Raw genomic sequence first — 13956 nt, 5'->3', positions numbered from 1 at the left:
AAACTATTTTATATTCGGGTTATACTTTAAATGAAATTTTTTAAAATGAGATAAGAATTTGTAGGGAGGAATGTCTTTTCAGGTTCTCGTCAAAATCTGATAGAGAAAAAAAATATAAAAAAAATCTTTATAATATTTATTATTATTTATATAAATATTTTTAATAATGTTAAATAATCAATAAATATTATAAGATTTATTTTAAATGTAATATTACATAAAATTATAAGTTGTGTAAACGTTACGTATTTTTTAAAAAATATGAAATCGATTATTAAAAAATTAATTTTTATTTATGTAAATCATATTGCTATAAATATAATTTCTTTTATTTTAACTCACATGTTATACAAAAACTAAAAGGGTTTTTTTAAGGGCCGACGTGACATTTACTACATTAATTTGTGGTAGGCCCTACCTAGACGTCCGATAGATGATCCATCGTTGGTCAAAGTAAACCGCGTACGAGATGAGCCTCCATATATAACATCGAGTTCCGAGTATCGATCCCATCATGTTCGTAATTAGAACAGCACCCAGCTCTGCAATATCTAGCAAGGATGAAGAAGTGCGGCCTTTCACAGATGATCTCCTGCCTTATCTTGGCCTTCTTTTTCCTCTCAGGTATGCCTCCATCATCAGTACTATCGAGATTTCTTCAACGTTTTATATAGCTTGGACAGTAATTTTAACTGCACATATGCTTTTATTTTGTCATTAAGAATTCATTTAGTTATGAGCTCCTGCCAGGTACGTACTTACAAATCTTAATTATAAACACTTTATGTATTGGATTTATATGTGTAAATGTGTGTATCTATGTATTTTAGATTTATGCATCAAGTAGGACTGTTCACCTTATCCAAAAATCTGATAGGCTAGATAAAAATTATATAATAAATTGTACAATTATTATATAAATAATATATATAAACTATATTTTTTATTTTTATTTTTCATTTAGTCTGGTCCAGTCCGGGGTGGAAAAACTTGGGATCGGACCAAAACTTTTCGATCCTCTAAAACACGAACTAGACTGGTTCTCGGTCAGCTCTGGCCCGATTGGTTTTTCTAGTCCGGATCGACTGTGTTTTACCCCTAGTTGTGTGGTTAGAGATAGAGGGATATAGGTGGATATATATATATGTCTTATGTGGTGGTTGCTGGAAGCACGAGAGGATGTCGAAAATGTCCTCATTGGCATCTTCTCATCAAGATCTATTGAAAAATAGTGTTCATTTGGTCGGAATAGTGGCCGGAACAATGTCCAAAATAGTGACGGCACGGGGCTAGTTTTCTATTATAATAAATCGCAATAGATAATGATAGTCTTACACCACCTTTACTTTCAAATTATTTTTTCTTTTCTTTTGCTATTTCAATTCGGATTAAAAATCTCATAATATGACCTTTTTGCATAATCTAAAAGATAATAAATTCAAAATGTAATTGTGTAATGTAAATTAATTCAAAATAACTTCGATTTTATAAAAATTGACTCAAAAAACAAAAAAAATGTCAATTCTTATTCAATTGAATCTATTTTTAATTAAATTATATGATAACGTTACTTGATTGAATTATTTTCTTCTTACTTATGCAAGAAGACTATATTCTAAAATTTTTAATCAAGATTTAAAGAGTAAAAGAAAAAAAAAATCTGGATAGTAAAGTAATAATAAAGGAAGTAAAGATGTATCATTTCCTAATCGTAAGATTATAGAAGCTGAGTCATCGGCCTTTGATTCCGGTAGGATTTTGTTCCTTAATGGGTCTATTCTTTAAGGGTTGGGCTTGTGGTTGGCCCAATTTTGAGTCAGTATTTCTATAAGGTGTTTAGTTGAGTTTGAAGCTTGTGTTATTTGATTTTGGGCTTGAAGCTTGTAGATGTGATTCCGCCCATTGTTGCTTTGAATTTAATCCTTTTGGGTTTTAAGTTCATTGGGCTAGATCAAATCTTATAACCAACACACCTTGAACTATTTGACGTTGTTTGATCATTGACAATGACCCGTTGGATCGGCTGACTTTAACTCGATTTGACCGGTTGACATGACTCGTTTGATTGACCCAGTTGATCAGGTCGCCCTGTTTGACATGGATCTGAATCCCAATCCGGATCCGACAGAATATAATAATAATATTTACTATTTTAATAATTTTTTATTAGAAAAAGATTTCGAAAATATTCTATTTTTCTATCTTCCGTATTTCCCAATAAATAATTAAATAAATGATATTTGCGATATTGTGCATGTTTTCATGCATTTTCTCTTTCTTTTAAGACTTGTACATTGTTTGCATGCATAAACAATGAAAGATGGATAAAATCAACGATTTTGATTGGTTATGTATTTGCCTATCGTGAAACAAATCATGATGAATAATTGAATTTATTGTTGTTTATAATTGGATATTAAAATGATGAAAAGGAAATTTGAAAATTCTAAGACCTACGCGAATATTTACTTTCATCCAATCTGTGAATAATTATTTGGGAGGATGTTTAGAACGATAATTTTTTTTTTAAGTATCTTGCACTTGGTGACTCATACATATCCTGTTGATAAAATGGTCATCTTAAGTCATTTTATTTAACTTTTTTTCTTTATCATGCGTAGGAGTCCATTATATTTTTCGGACTCTAGGATAAATTAAGACATAATTATGCATAAGAAATCATTTTGCCTTTCAAATTCTAGTATATGTGTGAAAATTATTTTCATCATGCGTATATTTGTGGGTGCATACTTCATTTGTATGCAAAATAAATTTTATGTTATCCTCAGCTTTTGGTAAACATGTTTGAAATGAAAATTATTTTTCATTATGAAGATATTTATGGGTTCATACTTTTTGTGTATGAATAATTTAGGAGAATTGGTACAAGTCTGTTGCTATCAATTTAGCTATCATGAACTTTGATTTAGCTTTGAGGGTGGCCGTGCCTACTCAACTCATTGAGGAAGGCTCTTATCATGTGGATTAATGTTTTATATGTGCATTACTGATGAACATTCTAGGGGAGAGTTCAAACATTATAATGTATAACGACATTTTAATAAGTGTTTTTCATCATAAAAAGGGAGAGATTGTTGTTGTTTCAATCATTATCAAACTCCATATCAACTTTTGGACTTTGTTGATCAAACGAAAAGCAACATATAGTGTGCAAATTGAAAAAATGTTTTTTATGGGCCTAAACAAACATCACAAAAATGGTACTTGAAGTTTGATGAGATTGTCAGGTCTTGTATTTTTTTAAAGAGAATTTTGTTGATCAAAGTATATATTTCAAGCTTAGTGTGAGTAAATATGTTTTCTCTCGTGCTGTATATAGATGATACATTACTCATAGCAAATAACATTGATCACTTGTTTGAGAAAAAGCACATGTTGTCTTCTCATTTTGACACGAAGGATATTGGTGAAGCCTTTATGTATTAGGTATACAGATTGTCCGTGAGAGATCTAGTAGCACTCTTAGATTGTCTTTTAAATAGGTTTAATATATTTAATATACAAGATAGTTCTATAAGGACTGCACCTTTAAGTGAAAGGTAATAAACTAACTAAATCCCAGTACCCTCAAAATGATAGTGAGAGAAACGAAATGCAACTTATTCCATATACCTCATTTATTGGCAGTTTGATGTATGAATAAGCATGTAAGCATCCTTATATCGCCTATGTTGTTAGTGTACTTGGGAGATACTTGAGTGATCCTAGATTGAATCTCTAGAAACCTGCTAAAAATGTACTGAGGTACTTACAGGGCACAAAAGGGTTTTTTGCTAACATTTTAGTGATCCAACATTCTAGATATAGTTGGAATTTGATCCCATTGTATAGGTTGTCCAGATGACAAGAGATCAACTCAGGGTTATGTGTTCGTGATAACAGGAGGGGTTTTTTTTTTGTACAATATCAAACAAACACTTACAACTTCCTCAACTTTTATCTCAGGATTGAGTATTGTGTATACTATTATGAGACCACTGAAGATATTTTGTGATAATTTTGTAGTAGTTTCATTCTCTCAAAATTCTAAGAGCTCTTCCTACTCTAATTATATTGACATTGAATATTTATTTATTAAAGAGAGTGGTTGAGTCTCATTTTGTGTTGAGCACATTTTCACATAACATATGTTGGCAAAATATTTCAGGGGCATGTAACCAATATGGGTTTGTTTGAGCCTTCTATTGTATTTAGTTAGTAGGAGTTTTGTATGTATGTGAGAATTGTGAATTTTGACTTTGTTGCCATATGTTATTGTGTGCACATTCTGTTTACGACATTAACATAGTCGTAACACAAGACATTTAGATTTATCTTGATGGGCTTCTTATGAAAGTAAGTGTTAACCACTATTTCATATTATTTCTCCGTCATAATTGCATCTCATCTATCTAAGTCATGTGATTGTGTGTACCTGTTGAGCTTCATACATCCTGTCGTTGATGGTTACCGTAACTAATTAAATACTTGCAGACACATTTTGGACTTGTAATGTTATGAAGATGCTTGGTTGGTTTTCATTTTTTGATTGAATGATTTATGTTGTCCAAGTGGAAGCTTGTTGTATTTATTATGGATTAGCATAGATCTTATATTGATCTTAGGCTCATAATCGGAGGGGACAAAAATGTTAATAGATGTGAAAACCCCTTCTCTCACCCTATAGATAATAGAATTAGCCCATTGGATTCTATTATGTTGTGGTTAGGGATAGAAAGAAGTTTTTCCTCTTTCAAGTTTCAGTCGTTGTTACAGTGGTGCCGGTAAAATGGAAAACGAATGTGTGGTCCTTGAGGTAATATCTCAACCCTTTACTAGACTTTCCAACACAAACGTGCAAGCGCCATCAACTCAGACTCGCGGTTTCTCCTCTCAATTGTGGTTATCATGTCTTGTGCCTATCGGGAAGCCCACCTAGTCATAATACGAGAGTGAGAACACCATGCAGCAGTTGACTCTGCCAAACCAACACCTTCCAAACTAGTTGATATCCCTCATCATCCTTGTCATCCGGAGTGTGTGTAGAGCTACACATGAAGGAAATGACATATATACAGTCATCTAAGTGCCCACACACCAATTCCTCCATCCCATGCTCAAATTGAGAGTAGGCATCAATGGGCTCAGGTTTCTTTTGCAGCATTTGAAAATCAGTCATCCTCACCCAATCCCCACGTGCACCAACAGAACCACACTCGAAGACCACCTTCAATTCGTTCACAATGTAAACACTACAAAGAAGTGCAGAATTTACGTACTTGTGCGTTTAACTCTTTATGTGCTTTGATTTGTTCAAAGATTTTCTCTCCTGGATGTTGATTCTAGAATATTTAGAATATCTCAGTAAATCTATAAATAGTAATGAAATAGTTTGAGTTAAGATATCTTATTAGGTTTAAATGAGAGAGAAAAAATTGAATAAAAATACTATAAATTTAATATTATTTAAATATTAAATTGTTTGAATATAATTTTTTAATATGACTTTTGTTTTGAAATTTGAAAAAATTATATTATTTTTAGTATTTTGTTTGTGAGTTCGGAAAATTTATAATGATTAGATAATGATTATATGAAAAATATGAAGATTTAAAATCAAAAAGTGTTTTATGTTTGAGTGATGTTTGGTAAAGTTATTTTAATTATATGAATACTATGTCATTGAAGAAGTTTTGAGAAAAAGCTATCTCACGAGTTGAGATAGAGAAGGTGTATATTATTGACAAATATAAGACGATTACAGTCTGTGCAAACTAAATAATTACAAGCTGTTACAATTTGTTAATAAGGAAACTATGCTAAGAAAGGAATTAGAGAATGCTATAATAAAGGAATAAGAGTAAAAACAATTGACTAACATCCTGGACTTTCCTAGAATAGCTTGATTGATTACTATGTACACGTACTGAGATTATGCAATCTCTTTCTGATTTTCTGCAATTCTGAAGTAATCATCTATTTGTTGATTTCTTGCATTCCTGCTTTAATGCTTTCATTCCTTATACTCCCCCTCAAACTTGACTGTGGTAGAGAGAAAAGCCCAAGTTTGTTTCGCAGCTGCTTGAATTGTGCCTTAAGAAGTGGCTTGGTGAAGATATCAGCCAGTTGGTCAAGTGAGGTGACAAACTTGGTTTCTAATGACCCGAGAGCTACCATTTTCCTGACATAATGATAATCAAGCTCTATATACTTGGTTCGAGCATGTAGAATAGGATTCATGTATAATGCACTCATAGTATCACAATGCAATAATGGAACTTTGGTTAATGGAACACCAAGATCTCTTAGTGGTAGGGATAGCTATGTTAACTCTGCTGCAGCAGAGGCCATAGCCCTATACTCAGCTTCTGCACTTGATCTAGCCATTGAAAGGTTGTTTCTTTGCACTCCATGATATAGAATTACTTCCAAGAAACGTGCAAAAGCTTGTTGTAGAACTTCTTGTAGTGGGGCAGCCAGCCCAATCTGCATCTGAAAACCCATATAGATCAAGTGTACTATTGGACAGAATTCGAAGACCAAGAGTTGCAGTTCCTTGTAAGTATCTTAGGATTCTTTTAACAAGCTGAAAAGGGATCACTGCTGGAGTTTGCATAAATTGGCAAACGTAATTGACACTATAGGAAATGTCTGGTTTTGTAAAGGTTAAATATTGTAAACCATCAACAAGGCTTCTATGTGTTTTGACATCAGGAAATAATTCATGAGTACCAGATTTTTGTTCTCCTTTTGATGGCATAGGAGTTGACAGTGGCTTGCTCTCATGCATACTTGCTCAAGTGAGTAAGTCTACAATTTACCTGTGTTGTGACAGAAACAGATTAGTACCATGTTTATGAACTTCAATACCCAGAAAATGAGGAAGAAACCCAAGGTCTTTGATTGAGAATTGAGTACTGAGCTATGAGATTAGCCACTGAATTCTTTGGGGTTGTCACCTGTTACTACCATATCATCTACATAAAGTAGAAGAATGAGTACACCATGTGTTGAGTGTGAGACAAAGAGACTTGGATCTACTAAACTTGAGTAAAATCCAAGCTAAAGAAGATAATCACTGAGCCTGTCAAACTAGGTTCTAGGTGTCTGTTTAAGGCCATACAAGACTCTTTTTAATTTGCACACATGCAGTGGGTGATCTCTATTTATATGCCCTGAAGGTTGATGCATATAAATATGATTGTTAAGAAATCCATGGAGGAAAGCATTCTTAATATCTAATTGATAATTTGGCCATTTTCTGACAGTAGCAACTGTAAGAACAACACGAATACTAGTTGGCCTTACCACAAGTGAAAAAGTCTAAGAGAAATCGACACCATCTACTTGACTATACCCCTTTGCTACCAGTCAAGCTTTATACCTTTCCAATGTGCTATTTGCTCTTAACTTAGCCTTGTACACCCACTTGCATCCAATCACATTCATATCAGATGTTCTTGGTACTAATTCCCAAGTGTCATTCATAGCATGAGCTTGTAGTTCTTCTTCCATTGTAGCAGACTATCCAGGATGATTCTTTGCAGCTGTGATTGTTTTTGGTTCAGCAGGTATATTCACTAGGTTATGCAGATTTGCATATCGTGGATTTGGTCTATGAATTCCACTTTTGGCCCTAGTTTGCATCTGATGTTGCAATGGTGGTACCTGCAATGCTGTTTCAGCAACAAACTGTGATGAGGAAGCTGTCTGAGTATTGGGAGAAGAAACGGGTTGAGATGAAGTTTGGGAACTGTTTGAGGGTGAGGACTCTGATTGAGTTGGGAAAGAGGATGGAGATGCAACAACATTTGGAGTTAAATTTAAAGGATGAGGTGCAAAAGTAGAGGGTGATAGCTGATTTTCATTGTGCCATTCCATAGAACTTGAGAAATCACCTTCAACAGGAGGAGAAGCATACAACTGAGTTGGTTGAGAGTATGATATGACAAATTCATCGAAACAACATGCCTTGAAATATAGACTCTACCAGTGGGTGGATAAAGACATTTGTACCCTTTATGCTTGGTGTTGTACCCAATGAAAACACATGGCAGTCTATTTGGCTCTAGTTTATTAGACCTATAGTCTCCAAGATATGGAAAACACCTAGAACCAAGAATTATAAGGATGCTATAATCTGGATTCTTATCATAGAGTCTGAGAAAAGGAGATTCCATGTTAAGCACAGATGATGGTAGCATGTTTAATAGGAAAACAACAGTGAAAAAACAGTCTAACGAGAATCTGTTTGGGTGTTTTGCATGAAACATCAAGGTTAAGCCCAAATTTGCAATACTTCGATGTTTCCTCTCAGCTTTGCCATTTTGTTCTGGTGTCTTAGGACAAATAGCTTGGTGGATAATGCCATGTTTTTTAAAATCAGCAATAAGGTTCTTGTCATTAAATTCATCACCTTCATCACTTTGAAAAACATGTATTTTGGCATTAAACTGACAAGTGACAAGCATGTGAAATTGAAGAAAGGCTTGAAGAAAGATCAGATTTATGCTTGAGTGGAATAAACCAAGTAAAGTTGGTAGCCTCATTAATGAAAATGGCATAAAATCTGTATTTTTTCCTAGAAGGAGTGGGAGCTGGTCCCCATAGATCACAATGTATTTTTGAAAAAGGAACATTGACATTATTCTCCCTAGGAAGGAAAATAATTTTGAAGCTTTCCCCATTTGGCAACTTGTACAAATTCCAATGGAATGTTGTTTAGAATCAAATGAAATGAACTTTTTATTACATAGATAATCAAGAACTCTAGAATTTGGATGTCCTAGCCTTAAGTGCCAGTTGTCCTTATTTGTTGATCGAAATCTAGAAGAGAAGTAGGTATTTTTTCTGGAAAAGTTGATGCAGTAACATTAAAAACATATAGACTCTTTTGTTTCCTCCCTGTTGCCATTGTCCTCTATGTTATCCTGTCCTTTATCACAAAACCATGTCCATCAAACTCAAATTTTAGTGAAAAATCTGAGGTTAGCCTACTAACTGAGAGCAAATCTTTCTTGATATCATGTACCACAAGAACATTATTTAACTGCAGTGGTGATTGAGCAGGCCCAGGCCCAACCATGGCCTTACCAATATGTGTAATAGGCAATATTTTGCAATTCCCAACCATTACCCCATCATGACCAGTATATGGAATCAAAGATTGGAGGGTACCTTGACTTGCTACCATGTGATTAGTGGCTCCAGTGTCAAGATGCTTCTGATGGTTCTTCCATCTTCATTGCTGCAAAACATTGAGGTAGATTATCATTTGTAAATGAATGATTAAATCTATTTAAAGACTTCAAAGCTGTGCAATTCCTTTTATGATAGATTTGACAAAAAATTTCATCTTTTTGTGTAGATTTGCTGTTTTTGGAACCTCGAGAGTAATTGTTTGAGGGTTGGCTCTGAGTTGATGCTTTAGATCCATTGGTGTGCCCTTGAACAAATTGGTCCCCTTAGAAGTAAAGGGACCAATTTGTTTTCTGTTCTTGTAAGACTTTTGGCCATAGAACACCATTGATGCAGGAGAAGCATCAAGTTTGTACCTGTTAGCATAACTTTCAAGTAATGTTACTACTTCAGAATATGAGGGAGCATGGGGCCTAAGCATTGTGGCTGTAAAGACCTCAAACTCCTTGCCAAGGCCATTGAGAAGCCACTAAGACTTCTTGTGTTCTAAAACTGGCTTGCCAATAGCAGCAAGCTCATCACAAATGGTCTTCAATTTCCTGAGGTAATCACTTAAGGAATCAGATCCTTTGGTGATAGAGGATAACCTTTACTTGAGTGCAAGACTATGGTTTGAAGATACTCTTGCAAAGGCATGAACAAGAGCACTCCAAACCTCTTAGGTTGTGTTTAATCCCACAACAATGCCTAAAACCTCCTCAGACAGTGTGACTGTGATCCAACCTTTAACCAACCTATCAGACCTGCGCCATTTGTGATAGTGAATTTTGCTGTGAGTTGGATGACTCAGCAAGAATTATTTGGGTGGAGCTTGAACTTCACCCGTGATGAACCCTTGTAGGTCATAACTCTCAAGTATATTTAGCATTTGTGTTTTCCATAGCAGAAAATTAGAGGAGTTAAGTTTGAGAGAAACATAATTTGAAACATTTTGTGAGACTAGATAAGGGTAGGTATCTGAATGATTTGAAGACACAAAGGAGGATGAAGAATCCATTTCTGGAAGAATAAAGAACACCACTCTCTTTCGACATGTTTTGGGTCTTGATACCAAGAAGAAGTTTTGAGAAAGAGCTATCTCAAGAGTTGAGATAGAGAGGGTGTATATTATTAACATATATAGGATGATTACATGCAAACTAAATAATTACAAGTTGGTACAATCTGTTAATAAGGAAACTACACTAAGAAAGGAATTAGAGAATGCTACAATAAAAGAGCAAGAGTAAATACAATTGACTAATAGCCTGAACTTTCCTAAAATACTTTGATAGATTACTATGCACACTTACTGAAATTATGCAGTCTCTTTTCTAATTTTTTGCATTCCTGAAGTAATCATATGTTTGCTCATTTCTTGCATTCCTGCTTTAATGCTTTCATTCCTTATAGTCATAGCATATACACGCACTTATATCATTGTGATAAGCATGCATGTGTGACTTACTAGCTGATATGGTATATATTTGACTAACTTCATTTGCTTCATATATCAATGATGCAGGATGTAATGGCTCTGATGTTCGACAAATATGCACGGTGACAAGCAGCAGTCCGGATGAAGTCAGGATTATGATTTTGAAGGGGCCAAGTATTTTTTTTTTTTTACATTTGGGGAGGGGGTTTCGAACCCAAGACCTCCATTTTGGAGGCTAGGGTTTTATGCTAATCAGGCCACAGGCCTTTGGCGAAGGGGCCAAGTATTTTAGATTGGAATAAATAGTTCAATTGGAGAATTTTAGGAACAACCCTAACAAAATGATGATATACAAAATAAATGATTGAAGAGCAAGAAATAAAAAATAAACTCAAAACCTAAAGAAAAATATAGCTAGGCATTTCACAAAAAACATAACGATAAAAAAGTTTATCTAATGTTTTAATTAAAAAGTGTATACACAAATTTTAAGCAAACGTGAAAATTAAAATTATGATTTAAAATCTTCACAAAAGTTTTAGGGAATATTAATGATTACAAATAAAAATACTTTATTTATCTTCTCCTATGTCTTAAATGTGTATAAAATTAAATATTGTTTTTCTAATTAATCTCCTAATTAAGAATTCTATCAATGTATTATATAAAATAAAATTAAATGAATAATAATATACTTAAAATATTAAATTTTATTAAGAATGCTTAAATATTAACCTTTGCTTAGAGCCTTGGGGGTGCCTGCCCCGGCCCTGCCCACTCTTGGCTTCTTCACTGATGGTGACAAGGAATTAAATATTGCAGGTGCTCAATCCGCTAGAATAACTTTCACCAACAACTGTCCCAATACCGTCTGGCCAGGAACCCTAACCGCCGATCAGAAACCTCAACTATCAACAACTGGATTTGAGTTAGCATCCAAAGCATCCACATCCCTAGATGCCCAAGCTCCATGGAAAGGCAGTTTTTGGGCACGAACTGGTTGCTCCACGGACGCCTCAGGAAGGTTCTCTTGCGCGACTGCGGATTGCGACTCCGGACAGGTTGCATGCAATGGCAAGGAAGCAATCCTGCCAGCATCTTTGGTAGAAATCTACATAGCAGAAAATGGTGGGAAAGACTTTTACGATGTCAGCCTTGTCAAAGGCTTCAACCTGCCTGTTTCAGTGAGCACAGAAGGCGGGAGTGGTGATTGCCAGACCTCGAGTTGCCCGGCCAATGTGAACGCGGTTTGCCCAGCAGAGCTGCAACTGAAAGCCGCAGATGGGAGTGTGATCGCATGTCGGAGCGCATGCTCAGTGTTCACTCAACCACAATACTGCTGCACTGGCAATTTCAGTACTCCACAAACATGTCGTCCCACAAACTATTCCATGTTCTTTGAGAACCAGTGCCCTCAAGCTTATAGCTACGCTTATGATGATGTGAATAGCACCTTCACCTGCTCTGGTGCACCTAATTACGTTATCACTTTTTGCCCTTGAATAATGTCTAACTTGATCATGAGATGAGATCAAGAGTTATGCATTCATGCATATTGCATGCATTTCCAGCTTCTTTTTTATAATAATTATAATAATAATCGACTCAGTGTAACAAATAATAATTAATGAATTACTACATATAGAAAATTAATAAATAAATGCGCAAATTATTTAAATTTCTTGTGCATGCTTTTTTGTATGCAGCTACTCCATGATGATCTTCACATTCGGCTATATACCCATTCATTCATTCATGGGAATACATAATACATACTACTATCTTGTGATAATATACCATCAAAAGCTTATTTAGACGTGTATGGATCGATCAAAATTAATGCAGACCATGAGGTTTCTATCATTGTTACATTTGAAGCTGGTTCAATTCAATTAATTCACAACAAGAAAAAAGGCCTATTATAGTGATTTAAATTTTTTTTGCAAAAGAAATCGCTGCTAATAATGTGTAGTTGCGATGATTACAACTTTGCCATCGAATTCTAGCATGAAGTTGAGATATATTAACCCGAGCACTAATTATTTTATTTGTTGCAGTGATTTTGTGTTATTAAGATAGGTTTTGTCTACGCAAATAACAGGTTTATGTTGTGATGGTTTCTTTCCTCGGTAATGAAACTTTGTAACGATAGATTTTATTAATAGGGCACCAAAAGACATCACTTATATCTTAGACCCTATCGTTTTGCGCGGGTCAGTCTTCTAATCCCACCTTCTTCTTCTCCATCCAACCCTACCTCATATTCAATTTCCCTACCAAACAGAAGACAAATTGAGATTCCACGGCAGTCGGAGCTTTACACACGGCGATCCTCCTCTTCCTCCTCCTCTCCTTAGATTCCACGGCATCGCAGACTCTTACACTGTAGGCGATTGGCCGACCTCCTCATCTTCCTCAAACTATTTTATTTTCATCTTCTCCCATTTTCCAACCTAACAAACCCATCTTTAATCTTGTTACCCTCGTTCCCTTTCAGATCAAACAAGACCTTCTTCCTCAACGCTACTAATTCCCTTGTCGCCTCCTCCTCCTCCTCCACTCTCCATTCCTGATTTCCAATCCTTCTTCCTTTACCTACGGTTTAATCCGGACGCTGAGTGACTGGCGAGCTATCCTATGTCAGAGCTGGAGATCGTCGATAGACGTCTTGTGGACTCTCTTTCAAGCAGCTCAAGTACCGCCGTATCTCTGTGTCTCTCTCTCTCCCCCCCTCACCCCTGTTGGTTTCCAATAATTGTTAGGAACTTCTATCTATTTTATTTTTGCTAGAAACTTTCGCATATCCTTTCTTAAACCTGTGTAAATCTAGTGTAACTTCTTCTCTAAAAAAATTACCACATATGCACAGGAAGTTTAAGTGATTGGTCACCTGCGAGGAAGGATCCCAAAGCACTACGATATTACCACCTAGATTTGGATTTGGTGTTCAATCAACCATGATGCTAGATTAATGGAGATTTTTTTTCCTTGTCAAAATTCATTGAGCATGCAACTAGTATGGCAAGGTATCCTCCATAGAAGCTCCCTCTAACTTTTATTTGGTAGTTCTAAGAAAAGGGTATTAGATCCTAGTAATTTTTCCAATTTTTCACACACCACAGTTTTTGCCCAAATTATTTTGGCAAAAACTCATACCAGAGCATCCATCCCTACAAATGCATATATAACATTTCTAGAAGCGCACCGAATGGATATGTTTTTTGATAAGTTAAAGATTTTATTAAATATAATGTAATAGGCGAAGCCCAAGTACACAGAGAGTATACAAAAGAAACACCTAGTTACATTCTAAAACTAGAGAAACGATGACAAGAACTCGT

At 35.1% G+C, this 13956-nt stretch overlaps 1 protein-coding gene across 3 annotated transcripts; it reads left to right on the top strand.

Annotated features, from left to right (window-relative positions):
* The first annotated feature begins 501 nt into the window (after nucleotides 1–501).
* On the top strand, nucleotides 502–12179 carry LOC109012599 (thaumatin-like protein 1b). Of its 3 annotated transcripts, XM_035690157.1 has the most exons (5): nucleotides 536–624; nucleotides 9070–9262; nucleotides 9368–9742; nucleotides 10703–10789; nucleotides 11438–12179. In XM_035690157.1, exons 4-5 carry the CDS (start codon nucleotides 10771–10773, stop codon nucleotides 12115–12117), a joined length of 699 nt encoding a protein of 232 aa, XP_035546050.1. In that variant the 5' UTR covers nucleotides 536–624; nucleotides 9070–9262; nucleotides 9368–9742; nucleotides 10703–10770; the 3' UTR covers nucleotides 12118–12179. The 3 variants fall into 3 exon arrangements, with proteins under 3 accessions (XP_018849979.1, XP_035546050.1, XP_018850058.1); XM_018994513.1 differs by lacking the exon at nucleotides 9368–9742; XM_018994434.2 differs by lacking the exons at nucleotides 9070–9262; nucleotides 9368–9742 and having other exon boundaries at nucleotides 502–624.
* Nucleotides 12180–13956: the final 1777 nt, after the last annotated feature.

This window comes from Juglans regia, chromosome 5, assembly GCF_001411555.2.
Source record: "Juglans regia cultivar Chandler chromosome 5, Walnut 2.0, whole genome shotgun sequence".
NCBI lineage: Eukaryota > Viridiplantae > Streptophyta > Magnoliopsida > Fagales > Juglandaceae > Juglans > Juglans regia.
The sequence above is the reverse complement of the archived record's forward strand: the minus strand, read 5'-3'. Positions and strand labels throughout refer to the sequence as shown.